This window comes from Coloeus monedula, assembly GCF_965178545.1.
Source record: "Coloeus monedula genome assembly, chromosome: 3".
NCBI lineage: Eukaryota > Metazoa > Chordata > Aves > Passeriformes > Corvidae > Coloeus > Coloeus monedula.
The window spans coordinates 77941866-77966819 of NC_138783.1; the positions used below are offsets into that span (position 1 = coordinate 77941866).

The 24954-nt window shown below is 39.4% G+C and overlaps 1 protein-coding gene across 1 annotated transcript; it reads right to left on the bottom strand.

Annotated features, from left to right (window-relative positions):
- Nucleotides 1-11637: 11637 nt before the first annotated feature.
- TGDS (TDP-glucose 4,6-dehydratase) lies at nucleotides 11638-24809 on the bottom strand (the record flags this gene model as incomplete). The annotated part of the gene is given in 14 exon segments (XM_082279458.1): nucleotides 11638-12323; nucleotides 12684-12781; nucleotides 14673-14731; nucleotides 15296-15461; nucleotides 15738-15781; nucleotides 18038-18097; nucleotides 18933-19031; nucleotides 20484-20626; nucleotides 21573-21663; nucleotides 22498-22566; nucleotides 22988-23054; nucleotides 24501-24604; nucleotides 24607-24764; nucleotides 24767-24809. Coding segments are annotated over 14 exon segments (1302 nt in total). The 3' UTR covers nucleotides 11638-12222.
- Nucleotides 24810-24954: the final 145 nt, after the last annotated feature.

Here is a 24954-nt window from a genome sequence, read left to right on the forward strand (position 1 = left end):
CTGAGGAGGAAGGAACAGAAGAGACATGATAGACTGGCCACATCCTCCATTCACTGTTCCCCTGCACTGCTGGTAGGGAGAAGGTAGAGAAACTGGGCGTGACATTAAGCCCAGGAAAAGGAGAGATATGACGGGAAGGTGTTTTCAAGAATTTATTTCTCATTACCCCACTCTGATTTGTCTGGTAATAAGTTATACTAATTTCCCTGAGTCTGTTGTGCCCATGATAGTAACTGGTGAATGATCTGTCCCTGCCCTTATCTCAACCCACAAGCCTTTCTCTATATTCTGTCTCCCCTATCCAGCTGAGGAGGGCATGACAGAGTGGCTTTGGTGGGTATCTGCCATCCAGCCAGGATCAACCCACCACACCACACATCTGAGCTACTGGGTCAGGCTACCACACCTGAAACTGTGTTCAATTTTTAATTACAATAGTTAGGATTTATGCTGAAAGTACAAGAAAACAGTATTTCAGCAACCTTGCAGTCTGGATTCATGCACAGGGTCACCCCCAATAGAAAACTTCTCAGCCTGTCATCAAAGGCTGGCAAAGAAATATATCCATATGCCAACACATTTTTGGGATAAGTACATTCACATATTTTTGTGGCAAGAGAGGAAATAAAGAATGCTCAAAGGTACAGAAAAAGAAATCACTAAACACAATTCACACAAGTAATACAGAATTCCTGACTAGTAAGTAGGCAGCAAGTTCACATTTTCTTTGTCAATGACACTATTGTTTCTCAGGCTCCTTCTACTGTACTCAAGCACTGATTAGTATCAAGCCAGAAAAGTATTTAGCCTGTGGAATTTTGGAAAGAATTTTGGTCAAAATAAAACATTCTACATATAAACTTGTGTGAAAACCAGTATATCAACAGAAAAAATAAATAAATTACATGATAATTCATAATGACTTAAGAGATAACAAGAAGAAAGACAATTTTACAAGGAAAACTGCAGCAGAGGCTTTCAGACACCTGTGTGTGTTCTACATTTCCTGAATCTCCTAGCAAATTTATGTCTTTGGGATCTCTCAACACAAGCTACTGCCCTGTCAGCACCTTACCCTTCGTCTCCCTGTCCTGTATGTGGGAGAATGAGGACAACATCTGGGAATGTCAGAGAAGCTCTGAAGATCTCATGATCCTGCTGCTGCACAGAAACCCTCTTCATATGAACAGTCTCATCATCTCCTGGCTTCTCATATTTAAGTTATTTATCCAGTTCTTTTCTAATGCATGGAATTATTTTCCTGAAAATCAATTTATATGCTACCACATGTTCACATGTTAGAATAGAAGAGCAACTCAGAGAAGAACAATCTGCTCAAGTCTCATGGAAAATACACCAGATGAATGCAGCCAGGAATTAAACCTAAGTTAAAGACAGTTTCACAGTCTTCCATGAGTTTTCTTTCCTCAATAACCACAAGGCTGCTGTACGCTATCAGTCTGGATGCTAGATACTCAACCTTTCCTTGCGTCACCAATTTCACATGTCATCTTTTTGTGGATTTACCTGTAGGCCTCGAAGTGACAGAGAATGAAATTTATCTCACCTGATGTTAGACATCTCTTGATTACTGAAATCTGCACTTAACCAGTCACTCAGGGTTTCCTTTGTAGGATACTCTCTTAATGGAGAGAAATAGCTGGGTTTAAGTGCAATTCACTTGGCCTGCTTTCTGTACTCACATTAGGAGTGTATGAACTGCACCACACAAGGCCTAAACTCAATTTATTTATTTCTTGTAAAGGGAGCATTGGTTTCAGTGGTAGGTACCCAATATGCATGAGAGGTCTACCTTTAGACAGATGAATCCCTCTTGGATTCTTCATGGATTCCTCACTGGGCCTTGTGGTCTGGCTACACTTGCTTCCCAGAAGTCTGGAGCTGACTGCAGTGGGAATTACTTACAGACACATTTCCAAAGCTCTGAATTTGCTAGCACTTTGCTTCTCCCCTCCCCAAAGACACGTGCTAGCTGAAGCATGTACTCTGCACAGCTTGCAAAGGAAGGTCCTACACTCTTACACTGCTCTGGTAACACATGCCTGCGTCAGCTCTGCCAGATCTTTCCACAGCCTTAAATAAACATTATTTGTAGACACATTTTTACACTTTTAAGTCAGGTGTTGCCTTACTGTGGTTTTATGCATTTCTGTCTGAGATAATAATTGAGTACCTCCATTTCTTTTGTAAGATCTTTCTTTCATCCTACTTACTCATTCAAGATGTCTGAGAAACTTCTTCGGTGATCATGATAGAGTATCATCATTTGGTTTATGAGACTCAGAACTCTGTCACTTTCTAACTAAACAAGCCAAGCACACTTTTTCCAGTGTCCATATTATGCAGGAACATGGATATAAGCTTAAACAAGTTATAATTTAGATAAACACAATGCTGACTGGCAGATTAAACTGCTGCTGTGGTAACCACCTACCCAAAGACATCTTCATCTTCAGAATTATTTCATCATCTTCTAGCCCAGACTTACAATAAAGGCAGACTTAGAATATAAAGTATGATTCACTTAAGGAAGCCAGAATCTGGAAGGTAAGAGAACTAAATCTCAGTTACCCTGACATTCAGCAATACTCTACGAAGGGAAAGAAGCACCTCCAGGGAACAACACACCCCATTCTCAGACAGACCTTGCAGCTTGGCAACGTCTTCTGTCCTAATTTCTCTGCCTTGATCGTAAAAGGAGGTGAGGATGACTAGTTTGAATTCAGACAGACACTGAAATTCTAAATGTCTCTGCAATCCAATGAATATCACTAAATGGCTGTGGTAGGGGAGGACCTGATCTACATAGAGTAGATGTATGTCAGTTTACAAAATGTGAAGTGAAATAGATAGGATAGAGTCTCTCATCGCATCAATTCAGCTGGCAACAAATTGTCCCTGTCACAGGGAAAGAAATATGAAGAAGGAAATTCAGATCTGGCTCCGTACCACATTAAAAAAAACCCTGAAAGATACGATAAGCACAGTATTTGAAATAATATCAGAAATTAGAGTAATAGTATAGTTTTGCTTGGAACCTTACATTCAGCTTTCCAGAGCCTGTTCCAGAAGACATTCTTCTCTCACAGTTTTCACTCAAAATACTAATGCTACTACTTATCCCAATAGAAAATATTAAATGGAACAAAATATATTCATCCCTCATGATATGTAGTCTAAATTCCAAGACCATTGTTGGACAAAGTAATGAATGCTCCCTTGCTTTAAGCAAGAGGATGTACACACATACAAACAAAAAATATAATGTTTCCCCTGAGGTTCACTGAGGAATAAAGACAGCATTGATGACCATAGCAGGACTGAAGGCTAAGGTTTCACTTAACTGCCCCATATTTGCCTTGTTAACTGTACCATAAATTCTCTAGTTCTACGTTACAATGGAATATGAGTCCTATATTCCTAGAAAAGCATAAAGTAGGAACTCTGGAATATATCACTGGAGAAAAAAAAAAAAAAAAGGAGGAGGGGGGGAAAAACAACCACAACCCAAAACTTCCAAGGAACAGGATCAGAAAATGCCTCCTTAAATGAGGTTCCTGAGCTGAACTCAAACAGGATAAAGCTCTCCTAAACTTCTCACTCACAGGGGGGCAGGGGAAATAAAAGACTTGAATACGAATTATCGGATTGTAGAAATGCATCATCAGCTGAAAATTTTTGTTGTCTTTTTAACTGCATTTATTTCCCAAAAAATTGAAAAACACCATTCTAGTTCTTCTACAGGATCAGAAACCAAATACACTATAACTAAGATTTGTTATTAAAACACAAAAAAAACCTAAATGTGACTCCTGAGTCATGTTTCCTAAACCCCTTGTATCTGTCACACTATGTAACTAAATGAGATTTACCAGATGTCCATAAACAGTGAGGGAGACAAAGTCAGAAACCTTTCAGTCAAGAGACAGAAACAAATCTTTTCTATCAAACAAATCCAATTTTTAATCCAAAGAGAAGGAAATTTTACTGCTGAGAGGTAGAAAAGACAGAAACATGTATCAAGTGCAGAAATTCCTTCAGGGACAAGGAGGAGAATTTTAAATCAGGTAGATGTGCAACTTAGGGGACATGGAGGAAAAAGAGGAGCATTTCACACGAGGAACACCTGAACTTGAGCCTATGGAAAACACCAGGCACAGCAACTTTGTCAGAAACTCCAATAGAGGTATTTCACAGTAAAGCTTTAAACTTCATTATTTGTTGTGTTCTGTGACTGCAAGTTCTTGCAGCCTGCAGCAGAGCTAGGATGTGGGGTACACCTCTCTCTGATCCTCTCCTTCTGCCCCAGTTTTCATTCACTTAAAACAGGAGCCAAGGATGGCCATGGAAAAAGCGTGTGGACCAAATCCCCAGATTTTGAATCTTTGCATAAGGCTGAAAAGACATTGTAAGATTTTTTTTTCCTCTGAGTCCCTGTGAGGTATCAACTTCAGTATTTGATGGACATTTGAAAAAGCATATGTAACTATATCTGCAGCAGCAGAGAAGCTTCCCAGCTGCAGAGAAGGAACTTTGTGACTAAACATAAATGCTTAGTTAGACAGCCTGTATTTGTGTCCTAGCAGGGGGTTTCCTCTTTAGGGAAGAAGCTGATAGAAAAATAAATGGAAATGTTTGCTGGCAAGAAGAGCCCTAGAGTGCAGCAAAAACGATTGTGTAAAGAAGGTACAGCTGAATGAAGAAATGCCTGAATATTCTCTGACAAGCAATAAAGCAGCAACACTTGAGGCTTTTTCACAGAACCTGCCAAACCACATTAGAAATCTGCATCAAGCCTGCAAAATCAAACAGACAGAAGTTTAAAAATTCCAGAATTGAGGTTATCTCTTAATTTTATCCTCTTCTTCCACATAAGACTTCAGGCTTTACTCAGTGTGTGCAATCTAAATCCCACACCAAACAAAAAAGATATTTTCTTCTCAGTGTCCCCATGGCTATCATCTTTAGTATTTTGGTGATCCACAAAATTTCTGTTTAACATCACAAAAGCTCTGAGAATGGGTTTACCATTACAGGTAATATTATCTTTACCTTTAAAACAGAAATTTCAGACATTACCACAGCACATATTTGTCATAGATCCATGTGCCTGAGTACTCCTGCTAAAAATCAGACACTTTGAGGGGGTGAGGGTGACCCACTCTTTTCCTGCCCCTCAAGGAACTCAGAGGCAAGGGGGACCAAACCTCCAGAGCAGCACTGGTGGGTATAGCCAGACCACTGCATAAAAGCAGTCTTGGGACCACACGCAGGCCCCCCAGCTGAGCAGCACCTTCTGGCCGCTGTCTCCACCGTGTCCAGCTCTTCCCTCCATAGCAAACGATCTTGGGAAAAGCTCTCAGGGTGCCACTGCACAAGCCAAGCAAAGAGTCAAAGATCCAGCATGCAAGCTTGCACCATGACTCTTTTATTCAGCAGTGTGGAAAAGGCCAAAAAGTAAGCACCCATTCTCTTTTTTTCCTTCTTTGATCACATATCTGCAGGAAATTAATACTTCCCTAATTCATCCCCAAAGCACCATAGAAGTCGTTGATGAATAACTGAACACTTTTTGCAAAAAAATTAAAGTATTTTTGATATCACACTCAGAGGAGTTGTAAGTGATCATTTTAACATTTCCTTCTGTCCCTGAGTACTCAAGTGTGCAGTCTTAATGTTATTTCAAAACCTTAAAAAATCTTTAAGAAAAATAGTAATATTAGCAGTTACACTACCCCTTATCTGTCTTATTAGTAGGGATCTAAGTACCACTACCCTTGCTTTGTACTAAAAGGATGTTTGTCTGTAGTGAGTGTTCCTCGTACTAGACAAGTAATTCAAATCAATGGTGATGCTGTGCTTAGAAAAGGACCAGTGACACCTTTTCATGCATAGATGAAATATGCTGAACAGAGAAGTAAGGAGATGCTTTACTGCTGCAGTAGTGACACCAATATTGAAAGTCCTTTTTCCGTGTATTGTTCTGGTGTCAGTGTATTAAAAAGGTTACCAAAAAAATTACCCAAAAGCAGGAGAATATGTCTTAAAGAATCAAAGAATTTAATTTCTTTAGCTTACTGAAACAAAGCTGGGTGCTGACTTGGCAGTTTTGTGACTACCAAATGCCAGGTATGAAGATCTCTGATCTAACAGAGAAAAAGTTTAACAGAGGGCAGGACCAGATTAAAGTATATATTTGAAAAAATTGCAACAAATTACCAAAGACAACCAATGAACTCTCTGCCTCTTCATGTCTTCAAATCAAAACCAGACGCCCTCCTTAAAAATATGCTTCAGAAAATCCAAATTATTTTTCTCAACTTACAAGTCAAGAAGGGAACAGGAGGAAACAGATGAACGGCAAAGACTAGGTGACATTAATTACCAGATCTCCTGGCCTCGAAGCTATTCCTTCAGCTTTCTGTGAAGTAAAGTAGTTTCAGCCATCTATTGACAGTAGAGGAATAGTGAGGTCCGGGAAATTTTGAACTGCGCTCCAGATTTTGGCAAGAAGCAACCACTAACCCTTCTATCCTTGTTCCCGTCCCAGCCCTCTGGAGCCACCCTCTCCCTCCCTGTCCCTTCCCTCCCACTCATCCCGCCCCTCACGCACAGTTTCACTTTCTCTTCTCTCGTCCCTCCCGCCATCAGTAGTGGGAGACGGCGAAGGGCAGAGGAGGCACCGCCAATGAAGCTCTCTGCTTTCATTTCTTCCATCCTAAATAAAATGTTGAAATTCAGAAGAGCCGAAAACGGAGACGGGAAGGCGGGGCACGCTGCGCCAGGAGCGACGCGGCCGGTGCGAGCCCGACACAGCAATTCCCACGTGCAGCCCAAGCCCCGGGGCAGCCGTGCCCGGTCAGAGCCCGCGGGCCGGCCCGGCAGCAGCATCCGCTCGCCACCTCCCGGGCACGGCGAGGAAAGGAAAAGGAGGAAAACACTCCTGCCGAAACCCGGGATCGAACCAGGGACCTTTAGATCTTCAGTCTAACGCTCTCCCAACTGAGCTATTTCGGCTCCGTGTTGCTTTTCCGCAGGTGAGAAAATACTAATCTATTCTTCCATACCCGCCATCCGGCCGCTCATACCCGACGATTGAAATAGAGTATGTGTTACTAGCCCTGCGGTGCCGGGTGCCACAAACGAGTCAATGATGGGTCTTTGAAAACCAAATTATGCCGTAAGCCAAGGACAAATCAGCAGTGACACAAAACATGCACATACAAACATCTATGCACAACACAGACATCAGTATGAAGGTGTTCTGGCAGTGGCTCCCTGGATTATTGGGGGAGGTAAAAGGAACAAGAACATTATGTGGCACTCAGGAGCATTAAAGTGGCAGTGTTTTAACTTCAGTTTTCAGAGACTTTATTTTAAAGCCTGACTAATTGTGTGCAGAGATGATGGTATCACAAAGAGACATGAATAGGAAGGGCACCTGCACCTTCTTGTGTCCATGGTCTTGCTGCAAGATGCATGTGCCACTGGAGAAGCTCCCTGCGTCTGCAAATCACAAAGCCTGACTAAGCAGTGTTATAAGAAATATAGTTTACATTCACGTTCGTGATTAGGCATTTAGTTCAACAGGCAAGTGCTTGCATACTCCTGTGGCTACAGGTCAAAGGTAGAGGATGCATCCGAGTGCCCACATTAGCACCTGTAGTGGGCATGGACAGCTCAAGTTTCTGTTGATTTGCACAGCCCATGGTCTAGGAAAAACTACCTGTGAGGGCATCTCCTACTCACACTTTCTGCACACTGTGAGGTGAGAGAGGCTGCTTTGCAAAATTGTCCATGGCTGCTCCCTCCTGCCTGTAAAAATAACCCAGACTCTCTGCCATAGTAATAGAGGAATTTAACAAATCCCTCCTTTTTTGAGCGGGGAAGAAGCAGCCTCAGCCTAAGCCAGCCACGTGAGTAGTTGGTGCCATGAACCATCCCATTTCCTCTTATTTTCAGAGTGTATTTTTCCTCAAATTGTCCCACATTTGTGGGTTCTTCAGGAGCTGATGTATTTTCAGGAGTCAAAGACCTGTTTTCAGAAGTACAAAAGCTGAGGACTGAGCCAGCAGTTTAGTGACTGAGAATAAAAACCTCTGTACAAAAAAAAATTCAGTTAGGGAGAGGTTAAAAAAACCCACCCACACTTGTACTTAAGAGTAGTAAGAACAACATACTGATACAAAATCTTATCTTCTCATGATTTTCCATTGCCACTAGCAAAGATTGTTTTGCTGAGAAATGATGAATGTAATCCCTTAACAAGCATGTCTCCTACTGATGCAGCTAACATAATCTTGTGATCTTTGGTGCAGATAAACTCCAAATGTGTCACAGCATGCATAGAAGTCAAAACACTATTGACTTAAGAGTTTTCATACATTACCACAACAATCAGAGGTACTATGGAGCAACGGGTTATTCTGATTTTTATTTTTAGAAATCTTTGTTTTGCCAAGTGAAATGGAAATGGCAACGGAAATAGAAACTAAAGGTAATGCAAAGCAAAATTAAAAAGAAGGACAATTCCGTCTCAGATACAGCATATTTAATAAAAGAGTCAGCTTTTCCCCTAACAGAATTTGGCGAGGGGGTTTGTATTTAAAGTTCCTCCTTCTGAAGACTAGAAAGATACTTGCATTTCACGGCTGCCTAATGAGCATAAGAAGTTTTAGCAAAATCAAGCATTCTGAGTCAAAAAAACCACAAACAAAAAAACCCCTGATTTTTCACCCACAATCTTTCTCCTATGTCAAAGAAAGCACAGGGTGGACAAACAAAAGCTATTTCCTAGCCTATCATCTTATGACAATGTAAACCAGCCTCAACCACAGCTGACACCCCTTAATGCCAAGCAGCACACAAATTTAAGCAAGTGCCAAGGTCGGAGCAGAAGAAAGCCTTGGAGAAAGTAAGGGTTCTCTCCACTGCACAAACTGGAGCTGATACACACCACAAACACCCACAGGCCACAGCTCACGGGGTAAGCTGTGGCTGCCCCATCCCTGGCAGTGCTCAAGACCAGGTTGGATGGGGCTCTGCGTCCCTGCACATGGAAGGGGGCTTGAACTAGGTGATCTCTAAGGTCCTTTCCCACCCAAACCACTCTATGATTCTGTGACTGCAGATGGCCCTGCCTCAGCCACCCACTTCAATGTCTTCCAAATCCTTTCACCTGCTGCTGGCAAGGGATGCACTGAATGGCAGCTGTGGTATGCAAAGACAGTGACGCAGCAACGTTGGTTTTCCCCAAAAAGGGATTTCAGGAACTGCTTCCCAAAGATCTGATCCAACTCAGAACAGTAATCCCAGAAAGAGATGAAAATGACAGCAATCCCCACATACTTCCAAAGTTCACGATAGAACCTGGATGAAAACCTTTGCCAAATTCCAGCCCTCCTCCCTTAGAAAGTTTTAGCAATTTAAGTGACATACACATTTACTCCACTTATTTTCCTACTGGTGTGGCCTCACTTTGTTCTGTGACACAAACCTTGAGAGAATGGACTGAAAAATTAGTGTTCACAGGATTTTACATCACTACCTTTGCCTTCTGCAGAAACGCTTCCCAGTAAAATCAGTGAGAAATAAAACCTAAAAGCATCACACTTCTCCACACTGACAGTTCACTGTTGATCCTTTGTCCTCTTCTTCCTACAGAAGCAAGAATTCTAATGGCAAAATAAGCTGTTTTCTTTAACGGAAAATAGACTTTTCCCTGTGAAAGAAATGCTCCTGTCAGATCACTCACCTAAGAAAACCTGATCTACAGCAAAGTAGCTCAAAGTAAAAGCCTCCTAGATTATTTAAATATACATATTTCAGTATTTTAAAAAGTGCATGTATTTATTTATATATATATAAGTAGAAACACAAAGCCAAAAAAGCTCAAACACTTTGATGAATTAAATTTTCAAAAACATTTAAATAAACTAGAACAGCTTCCGCTAAAAACTAATAGATCCTATTGAAAATCCACTCCTGGTAATATCACTTCTTTGGATAGTCACATAAATATCAAAGCTTGCATCTTCAGTATCTAAACATTAAAAACAACTTTCAAAAGTTGTATTCAGTAAACCAATTCCCCACTCCTGCTTTCTCCCATGCATTTCTGACAACATTATTTTTAGTGCTCCAAAAACACTGTACCTATTTTCAAAGTTTTAAAATATTCTTAAATTAAGGTTTATGCAGGTTTAAAATAGTAAGATTTTAGTTATCTGTAATCTCTACTCCTAAAAACACAACACAGCCAGTATAAGGAGATGTGAAATACACATATTTTCATGCAACTCACTCAAAGCAGCTGTCACAGTAATCACAAGCACAGCTAAGACAGATCTTTCCCAGACTTTAGCTATTTCTGGCACTGACTTTTGCAAAATACAAAACAGTAAGATGGATATCATAAGGAAGGATGCACATTGTAAGGAAGTCATATATCAAGGAAAGTATAAAAATTAAGGAGATATTTGAATGTAGTCAGCAACATGCATTTGACAGTGACATTTCAGTGATTCATCCATAGAAGCACATCTGGTAAGCCATGTATGCTAACAGATCACTACGTACGAAGTCCTGTAATTTCTATCTGTCCCAAATGGAGGCTTTTACTTCCAAACCAAGTATCAGAAACCCAAAAAATACAACTGCCACACAATTCAAGTATACTATAATTATCCCACTTTGTCACAGAAAACTCACCTTCAATAACAGGCTCCTAGACTTTAAAACCCATACTTGGCACCGCAGTAAGCCTAGAAACTTCCTGGTTAGCCTTCTTTTAGATGACTCTTGCCAACCAAAAGTGGCATTTTATCAACAGCACCATGCACCACACAAGAGGTGTGATGAAGTTGGGAACACCTGTACTTCAAGAGTTAACTCCCAATTTCTGAAACCCTTTGGAAGTCACGGCTTTTTCTGAGTATACCACAGCATCCCAGTCCTGTGCCTCCTGCAGCTCTGCCCAGGGGCCACAGAGGATCAGGGACTGTGCCAACCACAGAAGCTGAAGTGATAAAACCAAGAACAGTGGTCTCTTACGTCTGACAGAAAAGTGAAGGTAATTTTTTCAGGATAGAGGAAGAGCTAAGAAATATTTTTTTAAAAAAACCCACCATCTACTTTTTTGGCCTGTTTTTTTTAATTAAGAGAAACCAGTTACACCATAATATTACTAAATCAACTTTGAACAAGATTCATTGACATATTTATAGAATTGAAGGTTTTTTTCCCAAATTTTATATTAAAACTCAAATACTGTTTTATCTTTAAAATGTTTATTACAGAAAAAAAATTGGTGAAACGCTGCACTGATTAAGATCTGCCAACCCACAATACATAGAAAAAGAAGTGTTTAAAAACTTTTTCTCCTTAAGCAGCCTTCATATTTCAGGAAATAAGACCATTGGAATGTTAACTGTGTTCCAGTATTTCAAGTTTGTTACAATTACAGCTAAGGAAAGGGAATTAACATGTAATAGACAGTAATATAGTAAAAAGCAGACAAAGTTTATGGAAATGCTTCTGGAAATCTCAGCCGGAACACCTGCTACTTCTTGACATCTTTCCCCCCTTGTTCCCTTTAAAAAGAGGCATTTAAAATGATAGAGTAGATAAGTTTAATCAGTCATCTACAAAAGTTACTAGTGCACCAGCAGCAGAGAAATGGACAGAATCATACAGGTACTGTATCCAGCTTTTGTCAACCAATTTATAGTCTCCAAAAAATATATAATTTCTCCCCTTGATTAAAAATAAAACCCAACTCTTTGAAGTGACAAAAAATTCTATATATATATTACACCGTAACAACAAACTAATACAAATGAATAATTCCAGAACAAAACCAAATTTAATTCCCAGTCCCAAAAGCTGCAATCACAGTCAACTATTCTTAACAAGGCAGATTTTACTTCAGTTACGCTAAGTTATAACATTATAAATATTCTTCATTCCATACAGTTTTTTAATATCAATACCTACTGAGAATAGAGTATTGCACCAAAAACTGAAATTAAGAGGTTCAATTTATAAAGTGCTGAAACCATTCCAAAGTCGTGCTGTACTGTGGTTCTTTACTCATCATGGTTCACATATCTTGAATAGAGAGTCCAGTGTGGCCACTTGATTGCAGGTTTTGAAGAAAAGATCATACGAGGTAGAAAAAACTCTTTCGGGTTCTGTGCCACACTATGGACCACTGAGCTGGGCAAATGGCTCTGTCACAGGAAAGGGCTCCAAAGCCTTCTCTGCGTTTTTCCAGTTGTGAAAATTTTCTCTGTACCATTCAACTAATATGGAGACAATGTTGATAAGTCAAGTTGACCAGAGTTAACAGGGAAATCCAAATATTCCACAGACATCGTAAGACTAACAGCATGCCAAGTTTCTTTATAAAAAATTTTAACCTACAATATTAGAAAAATCTAGTTTGAACTTTATAAATTCTTTATGCAAGACTTACTCTATTATTAAAAAGTGATTATTCCTGTTTTTTAGTCATGTAAATTCACTACTTAGAAAGCAGCCAATTTTATGTAAAATTCAAGTGTTACATTCAATCTTTAGCTTCTCAGTAGCTAATCTATAACCCATTTCCCCCTTTCCCTCTCCCATCACTCCTAAATCAGTGTAAAAGTCATCAGTCTTACTTGTTTTCATTATTCCTTCTTTCCAAGGCACTTTAGGTCTCCATCCTAAGTTGTGCATTTTTTCTGAATTCATTGGATATCTCAGGTCATTTGTAGGCCTGATGAAGTATAAAATGCATACGGAAAACAATCTGATTATACTTCTTCATTAATTAGAGATGCAGTACCTCACATTGTCTTCCAAGGAACATTAGATATGCTTCAATTTTGAAAATTCCCACCAACATGAACGGATTGCATTCCTTTCAAAAAATACAAGGCAGCTGAGTGCAGCTACAACAATACAATTCAGTTTGTACAGTCAACTACTTGAAATTGACTAGAATAAATATTAATTAGTATTTTATTGGCACAAAAATGAATGCAAAACTCGAATCACTGCCAACGCAATTGTGCAAATCAGTGCATTTGCAATGCAGAGCCAGTGTTTTCTAATATTAGCATTTACATTTTTTATCCTGAAAACCCACAAATTTACACATACTTCAGATTTAAAACACACAGGCTTCCAAAGTGGCATCATTACAGTGGCTCACTAGCTACACAACCTTAGTAATACTGAATATGTAGAATCCCAAGCTGCGAGATTCAACACAGAAAGACACATTTTATATTTAAGCATGGAAGAAATTTTCACTTCTGCAGTCTGGCAGATAGGTAGCCTAGCCTAGCATTCCTGCACTACTGACACTGGCATACTGAATAGTCAAGGTACGTGTGCAGGCACAAACCAAGTACTTATCACTTACTATAACATGCTAATCTTGAGCAGAAGCAGAACTCAATTTTTCCATAGCAAGTAACCCCCACGACCTTTAAGTCACTCATTATAGAATTAAATAGTCATAAATTAGGTAGGTTAACAATCTTTTATAAGACCTCAACATTCCCTGAAACATGTATTCCTATGTGGTTGGTTTTCCCAAGCCCATTTATGTTTAAACATTAGCAGACAGGGCCCAAAACACATGAAGAAACATCTCAAACTGAATTACACTGAGAACTCCTGAACACTCCTATCATGTGAGCCAAAGGCAGTTCATTCAAAGTCCTGTGATACACTCAGATAGGATTCTGAAGAACATTTCCTTTTAAAAACAAAAGTTACCACATTTTTAAAGACACTTCAGTTGCCATGATAACCACACAAATGTGAACAGAAAGTGAGAATTCTAAAGGCCATAATACTTAACTGCTATCAGTAGACACGTCATTTCTAATCACTCTGGAGAGAGTGATATCTAAAGTATAAGCAGAGACTCATTGCTGCTGCAGAAAAGAAATGGCAATAAAAGAACAGAGCCAAACCAAGCCTGAAATTAAGGACAGAAACACACAGCAAAAGCATATCTATAAAAGCTACCCCTTTTTACCACTGTCCTAACTTTGGTACCTTAGAGCTTTACATCTACTTTTGAGATAGCAGCTTCAGCTTAAGATAGAAATCTAAAGCTTACTACACTCCACAGGCACATATTTCTGCCTGTGGAGAGTGGGTCTTACTATAAAGTAGATCTAAGTCTGAATTAGTCACATTAATGCCAAAATACTAAAGCTAAGCGAGAGATTATGGGATTCATCTCACTCAGTGATGCTGAATACAAAGTACACTGAATAAACTGTCCAAACTACTGTGAAGGAAAGATTTAGTTGCTCTGTAATACCTGTCCTCTTCCCAGAGCAGACTTCAGTAGTGAGAAGTATGAAGTAAATTTGAAGACAGATTACCATTACACGTTCCCCTTTCAAGACACACATTCTGACCTACAGATCCAAATAATAAAGGAAAATCCTGTTTTTCTATACAGAACCCTGATCATAGATGTCAAATCCACCAGCAAAACAAACAAATTAAGGAAGCAAAACAGCTCTTACTCCCTCAAAAGCATTCCCCCTCCTTCAGAGCAGAAACACTTCCACAAGAAACTATTTGATAGTCTCAGAAACCTCCAGGACAAAACTATCCTGCATGTCCTCCACATTCCTTACCTGTCTTTAACATAATCCATCCAGTGCTCCATTTCAGACTCTGAACTGGTCTTCTTTATCTGTCAAGAAGAAAAACAATTATCACTCCCATACATCTTGGACTGTCTAAATACATATTTTTAAAAATAGGGAGTTTTAAACAAGATTTAAGTTTGCTAAGAAAAAACCACCACCAAATAAAAAACACAAATCACAAACAGAAATGCTCTTTTGTATACTGAGTCTTCAAACCACTGAAATGATCAGAATTATCTAGAACAACTCCAATCTGTCTCCTTCATCCCAGCACTACCAGAACATCCATAATCAAACTGTTGGATTTTAACAGTGCCACATTCTCAGACCAAAACTAAAGCAGTCAGCATGAAAAAAAAATGGTAATTAATCATGATGCCAGTTATGTCCCAGTCAGGATAACTGACGCAGCAGCCCAACACAGGACAGCCCATACTGCAAACTTACACAGTCCAGCTGCCACAGAAAGGGTAGCACATCATTCTGCTGCAAGGATCTTCCAGCACCCACCACAAGCCTAAGCTCTTTCAGAGCTACAAAAGGTGTATAGAATTATTCATATGTGCAATGAAAACTGGTAAAGAAAAGTATCAGAACTGTTTACTCACTAAATGGATCAGCTCCTTAGCAAGCTGGGCAATGGACATCTCAAAGTTAGTTCCAATGTTGTAAATTTCACCTGGTTTCCCCTCCTTCAGGACAGTAAGGAATGCTTCCACCACATCAGTCGCATAAAGGAAATTCCTTCTCTGAAGTCCAGAACCATGAATACAGCTTAAGAAAAAGACAAAAAAATTTTGTTAATCCTCAAATAGACACATTCAATTTACTGGACTGTGTTTTAAGCAGTTTTGCTGCCAGATGGTTACCTGAAGGTACCTTAAGTAGCTGGACAAGCAAACAATGCTTTACTTTAAAGAAATCCTATTATTAAAATAAGTGATTAATAACTTAGTTATGTAATTATCATTTTACAAACTAGCACATATTTATAACTGCAATTAGAATTTTATAGCACAAAATACTATTAAAAAAATGCAAGTTACCTACCATTTTCTGTTCTGTTGCAACAAAGATATAAACTTTGGAATAACCTAAGGAATTGAACAAAAAAACCCCCATGACTCCACTATTTTACAAGCTGCTATTCTGCAAAGAATAAGGAACTTCAACAGTTATGTAGCATTATTTTAATAAGATCCTTGAAATACCTTCAAGTTTTATTAAGTCTAAGGGAAGAATGTATCAAGCCTAGAAGCTGCAAGATTTTGTAAGAGTAGATGCCTCTATTGTACTGCAAACCTTATCTTTCTGGCAGTTACAAATGTAACATTTTCACAAAAAAAAGAAGTTTCCATTACTTTTACACACAGCAGTGCATTAGAGTCTAACTAGAGATAATAATTGCCAACAGTTCAGAACAAGGTTTAAACATCCAGCAAACTGCAGTAAATCTAGAACCAAAGAGTTGTTAAAATAGTTAAATTTGGAAGAGAATCAACAGAGAATTTTAAGATAATGCAGATACACAGGTGTCGGAACCCAGAGTGCCGAGAGTATTTTTCTTCCTGTTTTTATGGGTTCTTACCCCCTGAACAACACTGTTTTAACCTCCAACCTTGGAAAAAATTACCAACGATCAGACAAAAACTAGAAAATACAGTGGTGTGACTTAGGTGATAGACTACTATGTAAGACTGACACAGGGTGAAAATTTTAGAGGTTTTGGGCTTCTCTTTGTAGTAAATAGATGAGAGTAAAAAATATCAAAATGGAGGATTGTCATTCTTCTCCAAACCTTCTTCTTCTTCTCCATATTTTGCAGTAAAAGTAGTTTGGGATGATTGGATAGAGAATTCCACAGTTCCTGGCTGTGTTTCTGAATAATTGGTAGAAAAGTGAAAATAATATACGTTTTTAGTAACTATTGGTTAAATTATCTTTAAAAGGCCATGTAAATCTTGATAATTAGACTTCTCTCCTGCTTCCTGTGCTCTATGCTGTACCTGGGTCATGCTAGTGGCTCTGTTCCTCTGATAAGACTTAATAAACAACTATCTGGAAGCATTGAAACTCCAGGAAAAGTCTCGGTTTATCACTGAAACTCCTTGCAAGGACTTTTAGAAAATTCTCTCCCATCAGGAGGGATTTGATTTATGGCACGGTTCAGTGTCAAAAGGCATCAAGTGACAGTGTGCTTGCTGCACAAAGATTTACTATATTATGTTCATCTACAAGCTTAGATGCATTCATAATGCCCCAGATACTTTAGACCAGTTAGCCCCACTATTAAAGTCCTTAAACTGAAGTCATTAGAAAACTACTCAAATTACTCAAATTTTTTTAACTTCCTATCTAAACATAGGAGCAGGATACTAAGTAAAACTAAAGATTCATCAAGCCTAGTGTTGTGTTCTCAGCAGTAACTAAAATTGGGTATGTGAGAAATTATAAAGTCAAAAGCAAGCAAATAGTGATACATCCCCTAAATATACCCCCAACAATCATGCAACCTGTATCAAGATACAGATGAATGAAAAATGTATTCTAAAACCCACTGCTTATCCACCTGCAATAATGTAGGTGAATATAAATTTATTAGAGAAAAAAACCCAGAAAGGTGAAAATTTTTATTTTATTAATTTAATTTAATTTAAATTAATTAATTTAAATTAAAAAACACCTCTGTAGTATTGTAAAATGTAACTACATTTCCCACCAGTTCCAAACTCATGTGATTATCATTTTCATTCCATCAGTGCATTTCCATTCACTAACCTAGGAGATTCTGGTACTGACTTAAAAAGGCAACTCCTCACTAATAACTGTTTTAAATAGGTACCCTGCAAGGTCTGTTTGAACACGTGCAAAGATAAGTCACTTTGCACTACTTCTCACCTTAGAGATGAATGCTATAGCTTCATCTTACTTATTTTCTGTGCAGCTTAGAACATCCCTTTCTACACCAGACATATTGTATTCTCAGTTTACTTTTTGAAATGTTTCCCTTAGTTATTCAACACTCCCAATTACAGACAATGACATGTGAGTTAATGTAATTTGCAGGGGAACTCTGTCGAAATATCCTCTGAAAAACAGAAAAATTACAAAACAAAGTTGCTGTTGTAAAATTCATTTAAACTACAAGTCTCTAATTGAAGTTTTACCCCCCATCAAAAAATGCTTTCACAGTAAGACATGTTAGTGTGAGCTCAAAATACATAATCACATGTTAATTGCAAGAACATTTTTTTCAAAGGTCATCCCATGCACATGAGAAAAAAAGTAACCTCACTGCAGCCCTGAATTATGGTACACTGAAGCTCAGAATAAAGCACAGGTTAACTTACTTTTTCTGGATACTGATGTGGTCCATAAACATTACTGCTCCGTGTGATGACAACTGGGAACTGGAGAGCATTAAACATACATGTGATTACATAGGAAAGCATATATCAGTAAAAATCTGTAGGCTTCCTGCTGATCAATAAACAAACTGACACATGCACAGTGCATACTCAAAAATCTGCAAGCCCTTACAAACATTATTCAATTAAGCTATCTGTATTTCTGTCAAACAGGCAAGGGCCACCAGCCTTGTCGGCCCGTTAGGAGCACCACAAGTGACAAATGTTTGAAATCTCTCTTGCCCTGGAAGCACCACAGGACATTGCATATGTGTATCTGGCTGAATGAAGACTGGCTTACTCCTACTTATTCCAATGTTTCACAGGTTATTAACATCCTATTCTTATCAACTTTTCATCAAAAACATCGTATATCAAGAACAAAAGTGTATACTATTCAAAATATGAAATGTGTTTCCTTAAACAAATCTAATAGGGCTTTTTCTTTTTTTTTTAATTTAACTATAAGCTTAGTCTTAATACAATTTGAATTATGCATGTTCTACTCCTGTGTAATATTTTTGTACTCCCTTCAAGTTTAGTATGGGTTTTTAAATTCCTAACGTTCTCTTTGACCAGTTTATCAAAACACATTCTCAGATGTTACAGTTCAGATTTAAAAAACAAAAATTAAAAACATCCAACCTGTCCTCATTGTCTTCCAGTGTATCTTCACCACTTATTGGTGGAGATTCTCTAACACATCCAAACTACAAGACTAACAAGGAAAGAGGTGGCACTGTGTGGACCAGCACTGATTTTTCTTTTATACTCTTACATACATAATACAGACATTTAATTACAGGCTTCGGAGTTTTTGAAGCTTCCATGGACTTACCTGGTACCTTTCCCAGTAAGACTGAACAAAACACTCTGCAGCTGCTTTAGAGGAGGCATAGGGATTTGTTGGATTTTTTGGTGAGGATTCATCAAATTCCTAAAATAAAAATTTGCATCACTCAAATGTAATTTGCCCAGATAAGCCTTAAAGTTACAAAAGAAATAAAAACCCCTAAATATCCAAGTACATCAGTCTGACAAAGTCCCCTTACATTAAAAGACAGCCTATTTATTCAACATAGGAGGCAGACAGGTTACTAGCAGTAATATTTTTATAGTTCTAGCAGAGTTACCTCACAGTAGCAGGTCCTCAGATTTTTATCTTATAAAATAATCACTGCTGCTACAGGAAGGCTCAATCATTTTTAGGCTCATATTGCCTCAGAGAGGCATTGGACCACCACTAGCAAATTTACCTTTCAGTCCTAAATGAAAGGGGTCTTATCTTAAATTTTTCTGTAAAAAATATAGAATTGCAACCCAAAGACCTCCAAAGCAAGGCTTCGACAATTCTGACCAGTTCCAGAACAGGTCTCTTCCAGGCTATCTTGACACTTTAATCTACTTCTTACTTGAAGAGAGAAAAAAAAAAACCAAAAGAAGAAGGGATGCTACACAGGGTGCAATTGGTAACAATCACCTTAACGTGATTAAAACATTCACTCTTCTTGTCTGACCTTTGCCTCTGAAATTAACTGGCCCTCCTCCCCTGAAAAAAAAAAAAAACTCTACAAGAACTTCTAGTGTGATTCAAAAAGAGAAGAAAAAACAGATTAAAGTTCTCTTTCAAGGCCCAGAGACAAAAAAATTTTACTTGAAGGTATCACCCAAGCCACAGGTCTACACTCAAGAAAACATCATCCTTGGGTATCATAAAAGCCCACAGATTGAAGTTGTGTTGAAGGAACTGATAAAGACGTTGTGATAATACAAAAGTGCATAGAACTCTTCTGAAATACACTAATATTTTCATGGACTATGGCAAAGGGCTCCTTGACTGTTATTTATGCCTCTGAAAAGATGAACATGCATAACTTGGCTTTTAACTGAGCCAAATTACATTTCCTGAATTAAGGTCATGTATAAATTGTCAAAAATCAAAGACCTCCATACAACAAGAGGAAACACCTGAATATTTATTACAGTAATACAGGAATTGTTTCCTGTTTGAATTGTCATTACCTACAATGTTAGCATTTTAGCTAGAATATAGAGCAGTTCCCTGCCTGTCAAGCTGTGCACATTGCTGAAGTCTCATGAATGTCTCCAGGACAAAACCTGTATAATACACTCCTTTGATACTATCTCTGTGGAGTAGTGACACCATTAATGATCCAAATCTCACTGCTTTAGACAATAAACATGCAACATAAAACATGCACAAAAAAAAAAAAAAAATCAGGACAATTTTGATACTCAGCTTTCTAGAAGCAAACAATGATTACTTAAAGCCAAACATTTACAGAGGCCAAGGAAAGTTAGACCAAACTTTGTTTTCACAATTAAAAGCAGCTAAACCAGAAAAATCCTCATGCATTTTCACACTCACCTCATCAATGCTACCTCCATATACTTCATCTGTACTAACATAGACAAACTTCTCCACATTGGCTTCATGTGCAGCAGCAACCAGCACATTGGTGCCATAAACGTTCACGTAGGTGAATTCCAGGGCATGCCAAAATGAAAGATCTGCATTACAAAATTCAAACAATTCTGATTAAATTTATGCAAGACAGGGCTATAGGTTCCACTTGGAGGCTGCAATGCACATCTGTCAGATAGCAATGTCCTTACTAAATGATGGCACCTTCTACACTCACCTGAAGACAAAAATCCTTGTTCTCAACAAGAGGCTGAAATCAGGAGCAAAAGCTTGTTGTCTATGGACTTTTTAATCTAAAATAGCATTCTCTAACTTTATTTAAGTGGCAGCATAACTACTTCCCATCTCAGTAGGAAAGGCTAAGCACAGTAAGAAAAGTGTCATTCAAAGACAGTTGCAAGATGCAGTAATACGGACCTATGACTATTAACTCATGAGCAGCTGTTTTGATTCTTACAACTGTTCTACTGACCTAATGACTTTGTGCATATCAAATCTGACAATTTTGAGAAGTATTTTCCTGGAGAATTTTTTGAGGATTTCTTTTCATGATGGAAGGAATATGGTGGGGATTGTTCGTATTAACAGTGATACTGAAAAGCAGCCATCTGAAATGGAGAAAATGTGCATGCCTAATCCTTCAGCTTTCACACTGTTTTTTTCATGTGACATTGGAGCCAGTTAAGTAAATATTCAGATTATGTACAAAGACCCTCTCCACTGTTTTTATGCCTCCCTCAGTACACTGTCAGCTACATGTGAGTCTACATGGAATTTTAAAATGTAATGCTGACAAAAAGGTACATTACCATTTATGTGCAATGAAAACAAGACAGCAGTTAGATGAAGCACTTTTTAAATCAAGGCAGTGAAACCCTTTAAGTCAAAAAGGCCACCAGACATTCAGTCATGTGATTTGTAGAGACAAATTGGATCCTTGGTTTATATGATGGGAAAAGAAAAGTGTACTGACATATATTTCAAGTACGTATAACCATGAAAAACAACACCAAAGCATGCAGCAATGCTCACCTACATGTGTTTGGGCTGCAAAATGAAGGACTATATCTATTTTCTCAGTTTCGAAGAGCTGCTTTATAAAATCAGGTTCACAAATATCTCCCTAAAGAGAAAAAAACCAGCAAATTATTTTTTGATAGAACATAGTCAGCTTCCATTTATACAAGAAACCATTACAAACGGAACACAGGATACAAACAGCACTACCAAATGAGTTCCGGGCCATTTATCAACGCCATGTCTAAAATAAGACCATGCATAAAACTTCACCCAATTTTTTTTTTTTAAAAATCCTCAACGAAACTTATTTCAGAATTTTTATTACTATTAAGATTAGAAACAGCAACGTTCCCAAAAATACACACAACAAAAGTATGGCATGGAGCTCCAACACTGAGGCTGAAATGCCAACTTCCCAGAGAGAGTTAGAGTTCCCAGTCTGGCAAGCAGACAGGGACATCTAGTGGCACTGCAAAAGGAGAAGCGCATTCCCACTAGGGGCAATTAGGTTATATATTGCAAGAGTTTTGCTGTTTGCTGTTTATTCCGGTGATTTATTTTTTTAATTTGATATATTTTTTTTTAAATAGGCATTATTTTGAACTAAATGGCTACTTATTGAATTTTTTTAACTGAAATTCAAGCTTAGTACATCTACACTGAACAGCAACAGAAATTGTGATTAAAATGTATCTTTCATACAGCCCCTGAGTCAAACTTTCTACACTTACTGTTCTACTTTCCAAAACAGACTTCCTTTCTACAGTACCACTAGAGTGTATATATCCTTCTTGCTGTCTCCTAAGGTCAGAACCAATGTTACAGTTCTAATCATAAGGGTTGCACATCAGGGATTATTTTTTCCAGTAGTACTGTGGAAGCAGTACACCAAAAATCTGTAATAAGTCACGTTTTGTGGAAGAGAAGGCTTTATCACCTGGATAAACTTGTAGTTTTCCTTCCCAGAGACAGTTTCAAGATTCTTCAAGCTTGCACAGTAGTCGAGCTAAAGAGAAATACCACACAACATCAATACGTGGGCTTTATGGAAGCAAAAAGGCTAACTCAAATCCAACCTAAGCACTGGAAAGTCTGAGAATGAAGCAAAAACTTATTTCAAAAGAAAACCTACTTTTTCAATAGAAAATAGCATTTCCTATAGCTTTTCAAGCAGATGCAAAGGTTTAAAAACACAAATCTCCAAAAGATGACCCAACTTCAGAAATTCTTAAATGGACATTTACAGCTTGAAAAGCTTCTTTTTTTTTTCTGAACACCAGTTGACTTTTTTTTTTCACAGGAACAAATGGAAAATCAAACAAAAATTAATAACTAACAATAAGCCACATAAATGTCAACACATTATAGACTGCATTATAAATAATTTAAAACAGTTTTCCATGTCAAGAAAGAAAACAAGCTATTACCTTATCTAGATTTATAATCAGATAGTTTGGATAGTTTTTCACAAGAGAGACGACTACATGTGAAGCTCTGCAGGATAGAAGAAAAACATATTTTACAACTATATACTGGGCTTTAAGGTAATAAAGAGATGACAAATTACAAATAAGTCAGCAATATCAAAAGTCTTTGGGGAAAGAAGGGGATATATTCAAGACAGGTGAAACACGAATTCAAATATATATTTTAACATATGTCAACATTATACTAATATATATTCTATACATTATTCTAGGATATATATAAGTACATTATTCTAATATATAAGTGCATATTGTTAAGAAATTAAAAATCAGAATAAAAGCTCATGCTGTAATGAAAGAAACCAGCACTGCGCACAGTCACATTAAAAAATCCTGTTATATGCTGTATTCAATTGCCATTCTAAAACACTTTTGCACTCTAAAGTTTACGTATCAGGTATCAGGAAGAACCAGTCAACACTCCTAACCCACAGCAGTGACTCCCATCACTCAAGTCTTTGACACTGCTGCTAGGTGTAAGAAGTGACAACCAGACAACCAGGTGGCATTGCCTCTTCGGCACAGCCTTGTGTACGTGCAGCTCGCTCAGAGTTCAGGTTAGCAGGGGTTATTCACACATAGAAATTTGACCCTCTCACAGCTTCCGACTTCAAGCACACCGACGGGCTCAAGCTTAAGGTGGACCAGACCTTTCTCTAACTCAAACTGAGCCCACAGCACTGGGGGCTTGATATGGGAAAAAGCAGCTGGCTCGAAGCCCTGTCACCCCCAACCCAAATAACCCATTAGGCTGGAAAAGATCTGCAGTCATCGAATCCAACTTACGACCAAACACAACCTTGTTAACTAGACAATGGCACTAAGTTATTTCCTGAACACCTGTAGGGACAGTGACTCCTGCACCTCCCTGGGCAGCCCGTTCCAATACCTAATCATCCTTTCTGTAAATAAATTCCTCCTCTAAACCTCCGCCGGCGCAGCTCAAGCCTGCGTTCTCTCGTCCTGTCATTTGCTGCCTGGGAGAAGAGACTGAACCCCACCTGGCGACACCCCTCTATCAGGGAGTTGTAGAGAGGGAGAAGGTTGTTTTGCCTGAGCCTCCAGGCAAAACAACCGCAGCACCCCCAGTCGTTCCGCATGTTTGTACTCCAGGCCCTTCACCAGCTCCGCTGCCCTTCTCTGGGCAGCCCCATCCAGGCTGAAGCCGAGCACCGACTTCACCGCCTTCACCGGGCACCTTCTCGCCGGCTGCAGGCGAAGGACCGCCGGGGCAGCATCCCAGCTTGCTCCAGCACTTGCCGCCTCAGAAACCACGACAAAGGAGAGTCACCAGCAGCCCCTGAGTGAGCGCGGCCCGAGCCAGCGGCGCCGAGGAACCGGCCCGGGACAGGCACAAGGGAGGCGGCACCGCGGGACCCCCGCTCGCCACGTCTCACCCGCGCCCCCCGACAGGACGCCGGCGGCCCGCTGCGGCCCCGAGAGGCTCACTCACATGAAGCCGGCGCCGCCCGTCACCAGGACCCGCTTCTCGAACCCCGGCGGCGCCACGGGGCCCGCCCGCCCCGACATCGTCCGCGCTTTACGGCACCGGCCCCTCACTCCCTTTCCCCCACGGCTGCGCGTGCGCGGCACGGGCCCCTGGGTTTCAGGGCCAGAGTCGCAGCGCCTGCAAGACGCTCGTTGAAGAATTGCCTTCCTCCCTCCTCGCGCGGCCCCAAGAGCAGAGCTGCCACCGTCCCGGAGGTCACCGACAGCGGGGCGGGCGCGGAGTGTGAAAAAGGCCAAGGCTTCTCCTCCGCATTTAGCAGCGACAGACAGCCATCTCTTTTACGACTCTGAGTCTCTCTACTTTACAGCCGGACCCGGCAACGGGACACGTTGTCGCAGGGGCGGGGCCTGGGTGCCCGGTCACGCCCCCAAGGGCGGACGCGCCCTCTCATTGGCTC